The sequence below is a fragment of the Accipiter gentilis genome, chromosome 13, assembly GCF_929443795.1.
Source record: "Accipiter gentilis chromosome 13, bAccGen1.1, whole genome shotgun sequence".
Classification (NCBI taxonomy): Eukaryota; Metazoa; Chordata; class Aves; order Accipitriformes; family Accipitridae; genus Astur; species Astur gentilis.
Genome location: NC_064892.1, coordinates 7496555 through 7515539, shown reverse-complemented (window position 1 = coordinate 7515539; position 18985 = coordinate 7496555). Strand labels below are relative to the sequence as shown.

Sequence of the window (18985 nt, the reverse complement as noted above, 5' to 3'; positions counted from 1 at the left end):
TCAGCAAGGCTGCTCCCCAGCCACACAGATGATAGCTTGTCCTGGGATCTTTGGTTATTCCGTACCAGGTGCAGGACTTTGCATTTGTTTTTGTTAAACTTCATTCTGTTAGTTCGTTATGCTGCCTTCTCCACAAATGGCAGACTATGAGCAGGTCTGAAGCAGGTATTTCTAATTTTAAAGGACATGGTTAATGACAAAGCCCAATCACATTAATCTAATCTGCAAGATGAAGGATGCAGAGCTATCTTCTCTTCCTTTAGGCTCTGTTGATTCAGACAGGGTGACCAAGTTTGAAAGCACACCTTGAATTTACCCCTTTTATTTATTAACATTTATTCATTGCTGGATTTTTGAAGCAGTGTGGTGACTGTATGTTTCTATTCTCACCAGTCATACAGTTAGTCCTACCATTGTGTCAACAGGACAGTATCAGGTTTTTAAATTTATGGTTAGAATTGAAACTATGAAATATTGACTGCCTCAGAAGAATTGTTTCTGAAATTGTTAAACTTGCAACATGACCCATAAAAAATTCTGGATGAAGTAAAATATTTTACATGTTCATGCTTCCAGTTCTAATAATATAACCAATGCTTGCATCAGGTGTTCAGGAAATCTGGCAGTGAAATTGTTAAGTGTCATGTTATATTCCATAGGGTTTACTGCTCCTTCAGATTGTATCTTCTGCAAGTGGTTATCACACTCAAATCAGTTCTGGCATTTTGATATACAGTAGAAGCATTTATTCATCTTGAGAGTTGTAAGTTGCAATTTTTTAAAGACTCTTGTGAGGTTTGTAGCATGTTATGGGGACATCAAACTGCAATATATCTGAATATAAAACAAGTGCTTTATAAATTGTTTTATCACACTTCAAAGGAACATGCTAGCAGGATTGCCAAATTCAACTGCAAAACTTGCCAATTTGGATCATGTGAAGGCAGGTGTGAGATTACAGCTGTAATAAAACTGAAATTGAATACTGGTAGCTGAATTTGTAGTAGGCAATTGATTTGATTTATATAACCTAAACCACATGAGGAGAGATATGTAGGTCAGCATCTTCAGCTGGAAATGGTGGTTAGAAGAGTTCTGGTAGGTTGCTGGGAACTGCTGAGTTAATACTTGTTTAGTCTGGCAAAATGCTGGTGCAGCGTAACTACATTCTGTCAAACTTGTCTGGGGAGACACCATTTGCAACAAAGAAAAACTAGTCAGTTATATCCAATGCCACTTGCGCCATAAAAATCTTTGCTAAAATTAGCATAAGAACGTAGACCATATGGAGTTTCCCAGGGCAAGAATTGGTACATTAGCTGTGAGCACATTTTCAGCCTGCAAAATACTTAAGGTGTGCAAATACACAAATCAGTGATTAAACTCCTTTTAGAGTAATAGAACAATATATTACAAAATGCAAATGGTAAATGATCCTGTTCAGGGAAATAGAGGAAGCACAATCAAATATACCCTGCAGAGTTATTTCCAATCCAAGCACTCTGTTATATTGCACTAAAAGAAGCAGAAAAATCCAAAATCAAGCACACACCCCTTAATTAAAAAAAACCCAATTATGTCCACTTTTTTTGTCCAAGGAGTGAACTAATGACCTGGCGATTCTAACATGAGTTGGAGGTTTAATAAGAACAAACACAAAATGGTAATTGCTGCTTTTAAAAAGGAAATTAAGATTAAGCATACAGAAGTGACTGTTTGTCAGAGAGTTTCCATTCACCACTCCCAGGAAAGGGCCCAAGATTTGTCCAAGTTGTGAGCCTTTCAAGACTGCAGATGGTTTGCACTACAAACACACTAGGTCTTATGAGCCACAATTTCTAAAGGCTTCATCTTTGCAAAGTATACTTGAACTGCTTAAGCCTATACACACTCCATTGCCACAGAGCAATGGAAAATGCTTTTGCTTTATCTATAATCTGACCTGAGCCTCCCGTGGAGGAAACAGGAGAAGGGAAAAAAATCTTGAAGCAGATTTTGAAGAGTAGCACAATATTTACATTTTTATTTCTTTCTATCAAAACACAAGGAGTATATGACAGGGGAGGAGAGAAGAAGTAGAAGTATTGTTTTAAAAAAGCTGATTATGGTTTAGCGAAGTTTTTGTGATGAAGGTGGGTGGTTAGCATAGATGATTTAGGAATATACATTGTCAGGAGAGGAAAGCAATGGGGTGGTGTAGAAGTTGTGAGCATGAGTTTCATATTTCATCAGTCAAGAGCCTCATGAATCAATGAAGATTCAGTGAATTAAAAAGAAGAAATTTAATGAAAATACATGTATAAGAAATAAATGCAGTAGGAATTGGAATAAGTTTGTAGCAGTCAAGGTGGGAAGTCATTTTTGTAGTAAAGAGAAAGTAAGACCATGTCGTGGTTTAAGCCCAGCCGGTAACAAAGCACCATGAAGCCACTCGCTCACTCCTGCCCCCCGGCCCCGGTGGGATGGGGAGGAGAAAACATAAAGAAACGCTCATGGGTCGAGACAAGGACAGGGAGGGATCACTCACCACTTATGGTCATGGGCAAAAGACAGAATCAACTGTCAATCAAACAAAAATCAATTTAATTTACTACCAAACCAAAACAAGGATGATGAGAAGTAAAACCCAACCATAGCACCCTTCCCCTAGCCCTCCCTCCGTCCCGGCTCAGCCCCACTCCTGGTTCTCTCTCCCTCCAGAATGGGGTTGGGGTCAGTCCGTCATACCTTGTCTCTGTCGCTCCTTCCTCCTCAGGGGGAGGAGGACTCCGCACTCTTCCTCTGCTCTGCCGGGGGTTCCCTCCCCTAGGCTGCAGTCCTTCACGAACTTCTCCAACATGACTCCTTCCCACAGGAGACAGCCCTCCACGAACTTCTCCAACGTGAGTCCTTGCCACAGGAGACGGTCCTCCATGAACTTCTCCAGTGTGAGTCCTTTCCGTGGGTGCAGTTCTTCATGAACTTCCCCGGCACGGTTCCCTCCCGCAGGCCGCAGTCCTTCAGTCCCCGGCTGCCCCAGCTCCGGCTTCCCCAGGGAGCAGCGGCCATCTTGTGGGGCCTCCACCCCCTGCTCCGGCGTGGGCTCCTCTCTCCCCGGGCTGCAGGTGGGCATCTGCTCCCCCGCTCCCCTCTGTGGGCTGGGGACACACAGCCTGCCGCCTGGTCTCCCCACGGGCTGCAGGGGCATCCCCTCCTTCCTCCCTGCCCTCGGGATCTGCACAGGGGTTCCTCTCCCATCCCGATCCCCCGACTCCCGGCAGGTTTCCCCTCTGGAATCTGTTCTCCCAGAGGCGGCTCCAGCTCCCAGACGGGGAAGCTTCCAGCATTTTCTCAGAGTAAGCTCACCCCTGCAGACCCTCCCTCACTACCAAAACCCCGCCACACAACCACAAAACAGACCATAAATAAATAAGCATGAGAAAAATGAATATTGTTACAAAAATGACTGCTATACTGCATTCAGTATGGTTTAATTTGTCATAATACTCAGCATAACATAATGTCTTAAAAATCTAGACCTATGGCTGTTACTCACTAAGCACAGTGCCTTGATGATTAGCATTAGTTCAGCTGATAGTCCGGCAATTCTGAAAAACAAATGGAGCTAGACAGAAGAGAAAGAAAACTGAAATGAACAGAGGAAATAAAACTGAATTTTATAAAAATTTTTGACTGAAACAGACTAGAGGACATTATGATTATAGGAATCACAAACTACCACTGTGGCAGGAACTGGGATAGTAGGTCTACCCAGTGCTTTCCAATGAGCAAAAACCCCTGGGTTTCTCGAGGAAGGGGGTTACAGATGTTATAGATGGGGTATATTTTTTTTACTTAATCAAGCACATGGCACTGTTTCTAATAACAGAACATTTCAGCTTTCCTTGTCTTTCTGACAACTAATAAAAACTCAGAACATTATTGTTACTAAAATAATTCTTATTGTGTCTTATTATGGTACCTCTGCAGTCACATGTTACCTGTTGAATAGTTTCAGTTTAATGTGAGAGTGATGTAGAGGGTAAAGCAACCATTATCTTGCCACTATCATTTATGTTTGACAGCAGCTGGCTCACCAGTCCCTATATTTGTTGTTTATGGCTTAGATGTATGATTTTGAGAATGGAGAGGAATTAATTTATTGTGTTGGGAGGGTGTAGTAGACATGGGAAATAATCCTTACAGTATTTTGATGGTCATGGGGTATCTATTTTTCCAGGTTTATGCAGTGTTTTATATCATGGTGCTTTTGGACATGACTGGGACTTCTAGGTAGTACTGCCAAAAAGTAACTGATAATAATGAAATGATCCTTCCTGAAGATGTATAGCTGTGAGCTTTTAAAAAGTCTTGAGACTGCTGAGAGAAATCTCATGGCATTATAGTTCATATATTATGAACTCTTGCAGAAAAAAAAAATAAGATGAGGGTGATAGGTCAGGGTTGAGGAGTGACTAAATTTCAAATTAAAAGACTTAATTCAAAAACTGAAACAAAAACTGGAATAAGGTGAGGGTGAACTCAAGACAATATTCTAAGCATGTGCAAACCTCTTTTTGATGCTCTTTTCAAAATGATGCAGCAGCTAAATGTATTATACCCCTGGGAAGCATAAACCTTAGGGCCTGATTCTCCTCACTACATAATAAGAATGGTGAAAAGTAGCCTTAAAGTAGGTATAAATTGCATTTAAATCTTCTTTATAGCTCAGCAGTGGTAGAAAGGAGGCTCTATATAAACGAGAATCAGGTCCCCAGTATTTATTTAACCCTTGGGCTTTGTATATCATTTTATTTGCACCTTTAAGAGATTTGCAGAGGGATTTTTAATCAGGATTCGGTGTACAGAAAGCTAAATGTTTTCATTGCCTTACAAGTAACTTTAATCATAGAGGCAGATCGTTCTTTTTATTTCTCAAGAGGGAATGGTAGAATTTCCTGCCTTTGTACAAACTGAGCTAAATGTTTCTGACACACATAGTACAGTGTCAATTGGAAATTCACATTTCATGTAATAACAGACCATTTTAATTTCATGAGCTAAAGAATTGGTTTCCACTTGCAAATTGTACCGAAGAAAGCAATATTGTCAGAAGTATTGCCACAGTGCTTCAAGAGATAAATCTATTGAATTAAATAAGAGGCTTTCATTACCTGTTACATTGCATTTCCCTATAACATAAGCATTAATTAAACTCTTCATTGCTTTCTCCTATTCAGCAGAGCACTTGCTCAGTCTGACAAGAAATGCTGCCCAAGAAAACATGTGGCACCCTAACACAGTCATTAAAATACCTTTCTCAAGCAGAAGAGAAGGAAGGGTGGAAGGGTATAAGAGGAGAATGTTTTGGTGCATTTGGGCAAGTGGGACTTATCTACAGAAATACATAATTTCTGTTTTTCAGGTTTTAACAGCAAGACAGCTCCGATGACTTCTAACAGGTCATCTCACTAGGTATTTCTCCAGGCATTTTGAATACAAACAGGAAGCAAGCAATCGTCTTTGAATTTTTAAGTATGTGTCTGTTTATGAGGAAGGCTTTTTCAGCATGAGGAATCACTTTTGGTGTGAGACAGTTCTGCCTTCTAAGTATCAGAACAACTCTGCAAAGTGTGTCTGCCCTCCTGTGTGAGGAATGCCCAAAGTTGTTTGATAGAGATTCAAATTGTTCCCAATCAAGTAGTCAAGCCTTAAAGAGCTCTTTGGGTAGCCCACCTTCCTGAACTGAAGAGACACCATGTATATTTGGTTCTGACACATTTCTATCTGTATTCAAATATTTCTAATTCCTTTTTTCCTGTGATTCCAGGGGAACATTTGAGAATCTGCCCTCAGGAATATACTTGTTGCACCTCAGAAATGGAGGACAAGTTAAGCCAACAGAGCAAACTGGAGTTTGAAAACTTAGTGGAGGAGACAAGTCACTTTCTACGCACCACTTTTGTGTCCCGGCACAAGAAGTTTGATGGTAGGCTGGATATTATTTACTTATTTTCAAGGTTATGGGATTTAAAAGTCAGTTATCCATAATAAATTCCAGTGTTCTTTTCTTTACAATTAGATATCACATTTGCAGTTGTCACTTTGGCTAAGATAAGGGTTAACTTACAGCTGGTATGCTCATCAGCCTTGTGAGTATTGCCTTTAATTACAATGACATCAAGAATCTGGACTGTTAAGCGCCTGCAGGCTTGGCTAATGTTGAAAAAAAGAGATTAGATATGCATAGAGAGGTTTATAATTTTTGTCTCCTAGTTTCAGATGCAAAATTTAGGTCTGCAATTATGTTCACTGTTGCAAGATGAACTGTGGATCTCCCATGATTTTTGTTATTGCAAAGCAGGTTTTTTTGTAGTCTGCCTTTTGTAGCCTTAAGGCTGTACTTTTTTCATGCGTGATTTTCTTGTGGTGTACAGAGTCTTTTAGAGGGCTTCTGGCTTCCAAACGCTGAGGCCTCAGTTGGATTTGAGAGGGATTGTCATGCAAAGCATGACACTTAAGCAATATCGAACATATCTTTTATACCTAGAAAGAATTGACAAGGACAGTTTGGGGGTTTTATTTGTTCCTAATCAGTACTCTAATCTACTCTGGTCCTCAGCGTTTGTAAGATCTTTCTAAGATCAAGGGTTCAGTGTCACAATTTGCTAAACGCTTGTCTTTAATAATGAATGTTAAGCAGTTTTTATGGTTGTGACTGTACTTACAAGTCACACTGTATTGAGCTCTTCTCATAAACTGCAGATTAGCAAAGAGTCAAAGAGCTTCAGAATACTCAATCGTGGCTTTATCTAAATATGAATTCTCTCTTTGTGTTGAAAGTGTTCCCCTGAGCATTTCTGCATGTGTGTAAATTGGAAAGGGTCTGTCACTAAGAGGTGTAAATCACCGTTGCTAAGAGGATTGCAGAGCTGCATCTTTGCATGTAGGTGAAAGCCTGCAAACAGGTGCAGTAAAGCTGGCTAACCCCAGGTAACGGGGCATATGCACACATGTAGAAGAATGGTGGAAAGTTGGAAGCCTACTTTGAAACTCTGAGGTCGCATTCAGAAAAAAAGCAAAGATGTCTCTAACACCTTAGGGCAATTCTGTGTCTTCTCTTTATCCAATTAAAGATTTTTTCTTCTAATATTGATTCTATCAATATGACACAGAAGGGAAGATGAATTATAAAAGGAGGGAATGGGAAATGTATAATATGAGGATGAACTGGAGAAAAGTCCCCAGCAGTAGATCAGATGCTAATATAATTTAGAAAGTGTCTTTAATCCTTGGAAGGACTGAAGTGTGGATGACTGTGCAGTGCTCTGCATTGTGATGGCTTCCCTTTTTAATGGGAAGTTGGAACTTTTTGTGTAGTGGATTTTCAAAATTTTATTTGGCTTTGAAGGACTTAAAAAAAAATAATCCAGAAGTTGTGTGCAATATTACAAGATGTGTATGCGAGCAGAACAGACATTTCAAACCATCTATAGCATGTACAGGGCTTTTCTCTTTTTCTAGAAGGAAACCCAAGATGATCACTGGTGTTCAGTGGGCAGTGCAGTTTACTGAAAACCCTGGGGTCATTTACCACAGAGTTCAGATGGTACCTTACTAATTCTTTGGCAACTTGAGGCGTTTTCATATTGCAGTGAGCTTAAGCACATTATGGCTTTTTCAGTAACCTGAAATTCTGTGTTTTAATACTGACAGCAAGGTACATAGCTGGAAGTTACTGACCTGTTGTAAATACTGAATTCTGGGATTCTTATGAATCTGCTCTGCAGAAAGTTGAATTAAAAGACTAAGTGGTTTCTTCTGGCTTATCACTGATGTTTTAAAGGGAATTTCCAATGTGAAGTCTTATCAAAGAGCATTTGAACTTTGTGTATAGTTTCAGTATTTTAATGCTATTCTAAAACTATTCAGAAGTTGTTCACTTATATGGAAAAACTGCTGAGTCTTTCTAGAAGGGCAAATACATTAATGGAAAAATATATTCACCTAATAAGCTGTCTTCAGTATAAAACCAGCTAGATTTGTTGCAGTTTAAAATAGGATGATGGTTTTCAGGATAAAGCAAATATTGGATTGTTAGATAACGTCAATGTTTTAACTCTTCAAGGATCATCTTTTGTTTGTTTTAATTTGGTACTTCGATTGAGTTCTAATACATGATTCTGCCATTTGATGCTGTACAACAGAAATAACAAAACAAATACAACTGATTGTGATGATTTTGTGGAAATTGTGTACAGGACCTGTGTTTATCAAGAGCAGCATATCTAAGCAATAACAGAATATATGAAAATTTAAGTAATGCTGAGAGTATATTAGCATTGCTCCCATGAGGAGCTAATTTAAACTAGTGTTTTGGTGTGCAAACATTTATGTCATTTTGTAAACTCTTGAAAGGGACATGGAAGGTCGTGTAGATTTTTGCAATTTTTTTTCTGCTGTACCAGGCATGTCTTACAGTAATGCTAACCTTTGCAACATAAGACTTTCTAGGGGTATGTGAACTCTTTGTTAAATTATGATCTAACCTTCATATGCCTTGGCTTTCTTATCTTATTTGCTTTCTGTCCCACAACCATATACTTAAGCATAGATGGAATGATTTTATGATTTCCATTTTGAGAGGTAATTTAAGGTCTGTTTTCTTTTTCAGGATTTTGCCCCAGATTCCTATTTGTGATATAATCTACAAGGAAACTCAATCTGTTGTAACTTAAACATTGTCTCTTTAGCCTCTGGTAAAGATTCTTACACAGAATCAGAGCATGGCTGAGGTGTGAAGGCACCTCTGGAGATGGCCTAGTCACCCCCCCCTGCTCAAAGCAGGGTCAGCTACCACAGGTCGCCCAGCTGTGCAGCTGTGTTTTGAATATCTCCATGGATATCTCCAGTGTTTGACCATCCTCACAGTAAAAAAAGTGTGGGGGGGTTGTGTTTAGATTGAATTTCCTGTTTTTTTAATTTATGCTCATTGCTTCTTGTCCTGACACTGGGCTCTGTTGTGAAGAGCCTGGCTCCATCTTCTCTACTCCCCGCACCAGACATTTATACACACTGATGAGATCCCCCTGAGCTTTCTCTTCTCCAGGCTGAACAGTCCCAGCTCTCTCAGCGTCTCCTCATAGGAAAGATGCTCCAGTCTTTTCGTCACCTTACTGCCCTTTGCTGGACTTGCACTGGTATGTCTGTATCTCTCTTGTACTGGGGAGCCCAGACCTGGACCCAGCACTCCAAACGTGGCCTTACCAGTTCTGAGCTTAGAGGAAGGTTCACCTCCCTCAGCCTGCTGGCAATGTTTCTTCATCATTTCTATGTCAGTTTTATATTTCATTTTACCTGAAGTGCAGTACTTTCCGAATCTCTACAAGAACTCTAAGCAGGAGAAGCTAAATATGAAATTTGTAACAGAGAACTTTAGAAACTATTAGATATTTTGGAAACAGCTATGATATGAAGAAAAGATCCCTTTCTTTTAAATGGCAATCAATTCTTGCATCCTAAAGCCCCGTACAATCTTACTCATTTCTTATTAATTTGTCCTCCACATTTCTAAGGGGCTGTCACTGTGCTGGGACTTTTAACTGCTCCATTCTTCTAGATTCATTTGTTCCTAAGTGTTTTATTCCTCAGAGTATGTGAGGTTCAAAGATGTCTCAGAGCCAAAGGTCTGACAATAGTTTTCCCATTTGGTTTCCATATTCTAGACAATTGGTGTGAATTAGCATGAGTTACTATACAACATAATACCAGCTGCTAATTGTTTCTTGGCTGAGCCTCATGTGCAGATGTTTACAACTGTATTGCCCATATCTGTATATTTGCCATTGCATTGCCATACTGGATGGTAATTTTTTTTTTTAAAAAAAGGGTATCTGGAATTTCACTAATGGGTGCACAAGGATCCAGAGAATCTTCTCCTGGGAATCTTGCCTAAGAAAGCAAGCCTTGCAATGAGAAAAATTCCACTGAAACAGTAGGTGCTTGATGTTCCTAGCAAAGAATGCAATACCTGTTTCAGCAATGGGACTCATACACCCTTCCAAAAACTAGGAAAAGGAACAAAAACACGTTCCAGCAGACAGGAAACAAACAGGAAGTGAACAGTTCCAGCAGATGCGGATTTTTCTTTTACCTCAAGGCCTTGGGTAAGGCTAATCCAAATAAGCAGACATTTAATGATCAGCTGTTTCCTGTTCATAGCAATAGACAAGCAATCATGCTGCAATTCTTGGACCCCCTCTGTATACCTCAAAGCAGCTTAAAATATATTATGTTCCCAGTGTAGCTATAATAATATCATCTTATTATGACCGATTCCCTTGCATAGTGGCATTGCTGAGCAGTGCAGACAAGCCAATTTCTTTTAAGTATTGCTCCATCGGCAGCCAAAACCAGCCTTACCAGAAGGTTTTGTCATGAATGTTAATGAGGAGACAAGTAGCTGTTCGGTGACATTTTCTCACTAATCCTTTGAATAACTATAGGAAAATTATAGCAAATAATTTTAATTTAAGCTAAATAGTCTGAACTTGATAAAAGAGACACTGTCTCTTCATTCTCATTCTAAAAAGTACAGTAGTAGTCTTGGTAATGGCGTTAAAAATGAAGGAATGTCTAAGAATAGCTGTCATGAACTCGAATGGATATGGATAGCCTTCAGCAGAATGCATGAGACATGATGCCATTTAAGGAAAATAACCTGAATAGTGTAAGAACCAATCTGCAGCTGCATTGATCTATCTTACAGGGTCATCATTGCCCATGCTCCTTTTTTGTACAGTCTAGGAGAACAGTGATCCATACCCATTAGTGCTGCTTATATTCCTTACAGTCATTATCAGCAGTAGCAGTGTAAATTACAGGGCAGGAACGAAAGTTTCAAAGATAATCCCCCAAAACAATACCAGCAAGAATAGCTAGCATCCCAGACATTCCTTATTCCCTTTTCTTTTATTGCACAGTTTATGAAAGAAGCTTATACTTGGGGCTGCACTGATCTCCGTGGACTTCTGCAACAGCACAGGAGCCCACTTGTGCACTGGTGCTGTCATGGTCAGTGGGTGAAGGATAGACTTGCAGCAGGATATTTTTTCATGCTTTGCTTACTTTGAATGTGAAAGGGCACGGCTTTCACAGGAAGGTTTTTGTTTTGTTTCGTTTTTTGGAAGCACGGAATCAGAACGGTCTGCCTTTTCCACAGGCCTGTTTGGGACACAGGAGGCTTCTAAGGAGTGTGGGAAAGTCAAACAGATATAGCATAATCTGTGTACTTTATGCAGCTATTCATATTATTCCAGTGCTGCCATGTCTGTGACAGAACATAGACTCCCACCATACAAACGCTGGGATACCAGATATTTTTGGGTTTAGTTCTAGGCAAGGTGGTGGTGTTTTGTTTTGTTTTCTTTGTGTTACAAGATTTCAGTGTTGCTTAGCAATGTGTTTCCCATCAAATGCAAAATCCATTGCAGGACAGGTGGATTTTTAAAACTCCACAACTGTTCAACTGTAACAGTGCTCGCAGGGCCACAGTTTCTGTATAATTCATCTACTGTTTTAACGCACTACAGAACTTCTGCACTTGCCAAAATACAGGCCTTAGAGCGGTTAGAAGCCTTAAATAAAGATAACATCTGCTGGCTTGTAGTATGTAACTGCTTACAAGCCTTCGTTGGACATCTGGTGCAAGTTTCTAAACATTACAGAGGTTCTTGATAAAAGATCCCTTACTTATATTTGACAGGAAACACTAATTTGAAAGTAAAATATTCTACACCTGATCCAAATCCTATCAGAGTTGGTAATAGCCTAAGAGGAATCTCTGTTGCCTACAAACAATCTGTGAAGCTGCTTTCCAACAAAGTAGGAACTGTTCAATGGGATGAACTCTTGTAGCCAGGTGTAACTATCTCATTAAACTTGACATAAAAAGCATGGAAAGTAACATAAGGGAGATCCTGTAAGATTTGCACTGAGATTACTGTTTATAAGTTTCACATATTATGTCAAAATTTGTGAATTACATTAGATCAAAAGAAGTTATTTTTTAAAAAATAACCAAAAAATGAGAGGTGACAAGCCTACAGATCTTGGAAGGGGAGAATTGGCTCAATGGTAAGAACAGTTTCTAGCCAGGGCTGCAAATTCCTGTAACCTTGTCAAGTCCTATACTGAAAGGCAGCGCTGTGGGAGCTGGTCTCTTCTGCACGCTCCCTGCAGCTGGAAATGCACTTCATGCATTTGGATGGCTTGTTCTCTCTGCTCTTCTGCAACTTCATTCACTAAGTGCAGCTGGTCAGTGGGGCATGTAATCTTCTAACCATCTGCATTAGGTTTATGAAGCTGCAAAGCAAAGGGCAAGCTGCTACCCTGTGCTGGAACAGGCAGATGTGACCCACTCTCGTTAGAAAGCATGTTGTCCAGGTATAGCCAAATGCAAACAGGCTTTGAGAGGGTAGGGATCCAGTGTTTTGCCTGTTAAACAGAAAGCAGAATTTGCCTTGCTGAATGTTGGATGTCCACAGTGTAGGGTACTCCTGTGGGTTCCCTCGGTAGTCAATAGGGAATGATAGGTGCAAGTCAAGCTGGTCTTAAAGTTCACACCTCAAATAGGTCAGGAAAAATCTCTCCCTGAAGTGCTTATTTCTCGATATTGATTAGAGAGGGCATTTAGTTCAGACACAGATGCCTACACTGTGGACTTACTTACACATTTGTTCAGATAAATTCCACCCCAAGGAACGGAATAAAGGAGTGAAACACCTAAAACACTTTTGAAGCTCTCTTTGTGCTTTATTTACCTCTTTTACAGAAGTCATCCTCTGTTTTTCTCTGTAGTATTTTGTGGGGAGAAAGACATTAAAAATATTGAGGCAAGTAAGCACTGTGATGGTCAGTTATTATCTTAGGCTGGTTGAAAAAAACGCTGTCCTGTTGAATTCAAAGGACACTTAATCTTTGCTGAAGCTCTGAATACTGTATGTTTTTAATATTTTATGATGGAAATTGTTTTCTGAACTTAGTGTCCAAGCCTCAAAAATACTAACCCGTAAGTAAAATTACTGATTCACAGATACTAAAAATCCTGAGATTAAAGATGCTTCATATGCGTATGGACAAGAATAGGATTAATAAAGGACCAGCCTCAAGTCCGTAACACTGATGAAAGACATCAGTCTTCTGACAATCAGCTGTCAGAGGCTTTGTTACCCATACCTGATTCTTACTCTGATGGTAGGTGCTCACCTGACACACAGCAAGGACAAAACCATGCTGTAAGAATCAAAAATAGGGACTGAATATAAAAACCCAGCTACAAAACAAGGGTATTCATACATATTGTCAGCACCCTGGATAATAGGAATTGTAGCCTTATAATTTCTCATTTGTTGTCCTCAACCCTCATTAAATGCAGAAATGCTATTTTTTAGATTAATCTCTTGACTGTAATACACAGGCACTGTTGTCTTTTTGCTGCCCTTCTTTTCTCAACTCTTTTGTATGTGTGTCCAAACAACTGGGGAATTAAAAGCAAACTTAAAATATTATATCATGAAAAGGATCCTGGAATATTTGAAAAATGATTTAGTGAATCTCTATCCCTGTATCTCTACTTATCTAAAAGTCTTTTTAGAGTTTATTTTAAATTTAAGCTTCCTTTTTGCCTTTTACCTCTGCTCTGTGGTTTACCAGAATAATATGGAAATGGCTCTTTTTCTGGGAGCGGTGTCATAGGGATGTCACTTTTAGCAGTAAGATAGATCCTTTAGGGAGAGAAGGGAACTATGCCTATGTGCCATAAGAATACTTTTAGAAATAGTTTAAAACCAGGCATATTAAGGTCCAGTTTTGCTATACTTAGTGGTAACTATGAAAATTGCATATATAAATCAGAGCTACCAGATCTGCAGGAAGAAGATAGGAAAGATGTGGCACAGGGGTATTGCTTCTGAAGTCTTCCCTTCTTGCTATACATTAGGTCTCATTCTATACCGATAGCTGAGAAGTAAAAATAAACATATGCTGCCTACAGTCCCATATTGCAATCTAGCTTCTTGACTGTGTAGGTGCTGGCTGAAAGGAGTAAAAGTCGGTCTCTGTGTGGGCAGCCCCACTCGGTGCCAGTGAGGGCTGACAAATGGTGTACAGGCAAGCTGGTTAGCGTAACACCATGCTTGCCGCACAACTGTTGTTAGATGTGACACCACCGTAACTAGCACAGTTGTTGCTGGCCAAACTGCTACAGACAAAATAGAAGCAGATCACCAAGATACAAACCCTACCAGATTATCCATACTGCAGTATTTCTTGCTTGTTGGTACTGTCCATGAACATTCAGGTGTCGTTTCTGAAATCTTGGGACTTAAAAAAATGCATGGCTCAATAGATAGAGGCACCTATATTGTTGAGATGTTCCAATTTTCCTAAATATATTGGAACACTAAATTTCACTGATTCTCCAGAATGGTTTTTACGGATTCTTTTTCTGAATATTACTGTTACAGTTCCCACTTGTTCACTTTTTGGGATATTTACATAAATTGGGATCTTTATTTTCAACTTTCCCATCTTTTCCAAGTTACAATGAAATGGTTTTGTTTAATGCATTTATTGTTTATGCATCACATGCTTAGTTTACTCTGGGGTATGTATAGATTCATTAACAAGCTTTATCAGAAATAAACTCATTTTCTTCTAGTTGTAACCTGTGTGCTTTATGCATTCAGAATGATACATCACTGAAATGTCAGCTGAATGTTTCACCAATGTGCAGGTCAGTTACCTATCATTAACAGCAGTGATACTCTAAGGGCAATGCATAGAGCAGGAGATTAGCTGGAAAAGGGGGGGAGAGAGAGAGACAGAGAGGTAGGAGCAAAAGTACTATCTATTATGACTATAATCTTATAGCTCACAGGAGCAATCTTAGGTAACTTGATGCAGCTTTTCTGGAAGATAGTCTTCATAATAGTGGAGAGACAGATGGTGGACACCATCACTACGTGAAGTGTGCTTTGAAGCCATACAAAGAATTTAAATAAAATGAACAACAAACCATAAGGCCTGTGATATATCTTCTTTAATATATGGCAAGTTAATAATGTAACATTCTTAGGTGAAATTATTTACTGTGAATTGATACTTTTTTGTGGTATTACGGGAGCATCTAGAAACCATTTGCTATTTCTGAGTTAGGAAATTCATCAACACACAGCTAAAAGGCTGTCCTTGCTCTTGAAGAGCTACACTCATAGTGAAAACATTAGACATATGTGAAGCAGGAAGGAGGTGAAAACAGCTCATTTCAGTAACTTAGGACATTTTCAGTCAATGAAATCTCAGCAAGATCATGGCCAAAAAAAGGCACGAGAAGGTAGTTGTTGAGTACTAACTTCAGTGAGTGGGTACAATGTATGCAGTTTAATTTTTACTCTGGTAAGAGCAACTTGACTATGCAGATACTAAAACTGTGCTGAGGAAATAAATTCTGTTGTTATCTGCTTTTCCCTTCTTCTGACATTGAAGCATTTTCACAGGGGTGTGCAGCGTAAGGAAGGCATCAATTTATACATACTTGTTGTATAAAAGTTGAATCAAAGTTTGGTAGCACCATGGAGTTACCGCTGGAAGAAGAGTTGATCTCTGCTTCATGTGAACTGGTTTTTGGAGCATGTAAAATCTCTAGAGAGGAAAAATAGGACAAGCTTTCAAAGCATAACAAGAAATGGATGCATATGAAGGAACACAGACTGGAAATTTACAATTTTCTCAGACCTATTAACTATGAAGAATAAGCAAATAATGACTGTTTGGGGGGGGGGGGGGTAATTTTTAAAAGCTAGAAACAATTGCTTGAAGAAAACACCTTGTTTCAATCACCACCAATCAAAGCAAGAAGCAAGATTTGAAGTTGAAATATGCATTTCATGGCAACAGAATGCTATACAGATTTCTTTTTGAATTTCAGTAAATTCAGGTATTCTGAAGGATTTCAAATGAATGCTAAAGGTTACTTTCAACCAAAAAATCCAACATTTGCATTTAAAAATGAGGAAACAAATTATTGTAAACTTTTTTCCAGTAGTATGTTTTATGGCACAGTGAAGTTCTATGAATTTGTGAAAAGCATCAGCACTGCATTTTTAATTTTTACAAGTTTCTGATGTTAACACTTTGATCAGCTTTACAAGCAAATCTCAAACACTCCCAGGAAAGTGGTGTTTTTTCAGTGTCTACTGTTGTATATATCTCCATAACTTTCCTGGCACTTCTACAAGTAAATAACATATTAATTTAAGGTCTCATTAAATAACTTGCAGGGGCAACCTGTCTCACCTTCTCTGGTGCCTAATGAAGTTTCCGTACTGGCCATGAGCTGAAGATGCTTCTAGACTGTGAGGAGTGGATCCCAGTCTCAGACATCTCAGGATTGTTTTTGGACTCTACCCAAACCCAGCTAGCTGAGACCTGCTACCTAGTGGAGAGAGCTACAGCTGTGAAATTAGTCTGCTTTTTAGTGTGATGCCCAGAAGCCATCTTTTTCCTATATGTAGTCTATAATTGAGATTTACCTTCCTATTTTGATACCAAAACATATATGATCTGATATTTTAAAAGGCCACTGTGCATTTGTAAGCATGTTGGTATTCAGCTCCTAAAAGTTATGATTTATTTATTCACACATTGGGTTTTAAGTCCAAGTAAAGGTATAAAGGCTTGATCATTCTAATCTAGGGGAGGAGATTTGTTTGTTTGGTTTTTTTTCTATTAGTTGGAAACTTGAACCAGTGAAAATTCCATGTTTAGTGAGGTTCATTACATCGCCACATGCTACTTGGTCCAGTTTTGCCACATTAACCCAGAATCCAATCATTCTTGGAGTTTTACTTCTTCAGACTCTACTTCTAGCAATGCAATCAATGGCAACGACGACATTTCAGACAGAAGCAAGATGCTGCTAAATCAAACAACCTTCTTAAATAGTCCCCAGTTATATAGTGTACCCTACACCACATGTGGCATTTTTCTGTGCCAATGTAGAGCTTGAAGTGCCATGTCTGAAAAATCACAGTGGCACCAGAACAGTTTGGAGATAGGGGAGAAGAAATGGAGACCTGAGTAGTGATAGTAAATTTTTCCAAATAGGCTAATGAGAAATACCCACTGTCACACATTCCTGTCTCTAGGATGCTTCCTGGGATTTGTTCTTGAAATGTCATGAATAAATGGAAGTCCTCCAACACATTCCTCCTTAACCACTCTTCTAATGTTTTGGCATAGCCATCATTTTATCAATAGCAATTATTAAGACATTGTAAAGATTAAATTTCATTCTGTTCATTCTATTGACTTAAACATATTATTTAGCAGATACACTGTTGTACTATTTAAATATCAATCAATCCATGTCTATGTCACACTCTTTACACTGGGCATAGATATAGCTCCAAATGCCAATAAGTAGACTGAAACAAATAAATTAGTATTCTGTGGAAGTTTGTGTCCAAGCTGAAGTTATTTTAGTGTGTTGTATTTTTTTCAGCAGTCCACTGCCAGATACTAGCTTCTCAAGCAAGTTGTATGGTGACATAATTAAAGATGGGGATAAAATAAAATGCCTTGCAGGATAGGGACCCCGATGTGACAGCTTCTCTGTTAAATAAAAATGAGATGTTAAATATCAAGTGATCATTAAGGAAATTCAAATTAAGAATTTATACAGCTCTTAGGCTGGAAATTTCCCTACCACAGACTTTTCTTCCCCCCACATCTTATAGTCATGGTGTCACACTCCTTGAGTAACTATGGGCGTATCTTTAGTATTTTTAGCAGTTTCAGTGCCATGCAGTCTCTGTATAGATGTGATCAGGACCTGCCTTATTATATCTGCATACCCTTGTATAAGTACTTCTTTTTATGCCAAAAAAAAAAAAAAAAAAAAAAAAAAAAAAAAGGACAGGCTTTGGAAAGTGAAAGAGAAACAGGAAAAAGTTTTCAAATGGTCCTTTAATAATGCTCCATGTGGAAAGAAGGTACTTCTGGTCTGAGGAGTCTGAGTGTACCTGAATTCTGTTTTTCTCTGATTTTACATAGTTCTTGAGAAGGAAAAAAATATTAGTGTTAGTTCAAAGTAATAATTGACCAGTTCTAACAACTGAGCCAGAGACACAATACTATTCTTGCCAGGATAATACCATGCTTAACTGTTCAGAGGGAAGCCTAAAAGCATGGGGATTTATTTGGATTTTCTGGCACCTTACATTCCTACATTCTCTTCCTTAATGTGACTGGGTTTTTGAACTGCTTGCTTTCATATGCACTGAAATCCATGACAGTACATAAAACTAGAAAAATCCCTGTTCAGTTCTTAGCCCAAGGATAAGTCTGTGCTGGACCTAAATATATGCAGGCTTAATGCTAGCCCTTTGCATGGGGATCAACTGCATTTTCAGCTAATGCATAAAATAAAATGCAGCAACCCAAAGCAATGTGGTGCCCACCATTTTTAAAAAAGCACTTTGAAATAAAACACCTTATCCTCACCTTCACCTGGTCTATGCTTGTGATTTATGGAATTACATTGCTGAGATGTGTTTCTCTAGCATGATCTGGTTTTCTACTTAAAAATCAGTAAGTTGCTTGCTAAAACTTCATCACTGTTGTAGCAGTGTGCCTAGGAGGAAATGGTTTTGTTCATCTGTTTCTAAAGAGGCACGTGGAAGAATAGCAGTGCGGAAAAGGAAGGGAAGATTAGAGGTGAGAGAAGAACAGATGAAAACTGACTGTACTTTTATGGTGGCCTTACTCCCACAAAAGGATGGTTAAGTGTTGAAACCTGGCGGCCTGAGGAAGGCCACCTAGGAAAGGGTATCTCACTGGGCAACCTACAGGGCTTTAGTGCCATTGCAGTCAATGGATTTTTTTGTCAAAGCCTGCAGGATCTGGTAAATCATCTAAAGGTATGAGCAGGAGAAGGAGGCTGTAA

The 18985-nt window shown here is 39.0% G+C and overlaps 1 protein-coding gene across 1 annotated transcript in view; it reads left to right on the top strand.

Annotated features, from left to right (window-relative positions):
• The window catches only part of GPC6 (glypican 6), a 777853-nt gene that overhangs the window by 233252 nt on the left and 525616 nt on the right, over positions 1 to 18985 (top strand). Inside the window, exon 2 of the mRNA XM_049815985.1 lies at positions 5810 to 5968. Coding sequence (XP_049671942.1) covers positions 5810 to 5968 — 159 coding nt within the window. The remainder of the gene's footprint in view (positions 1 to 5809; positions 5969 to 18985) is intronic.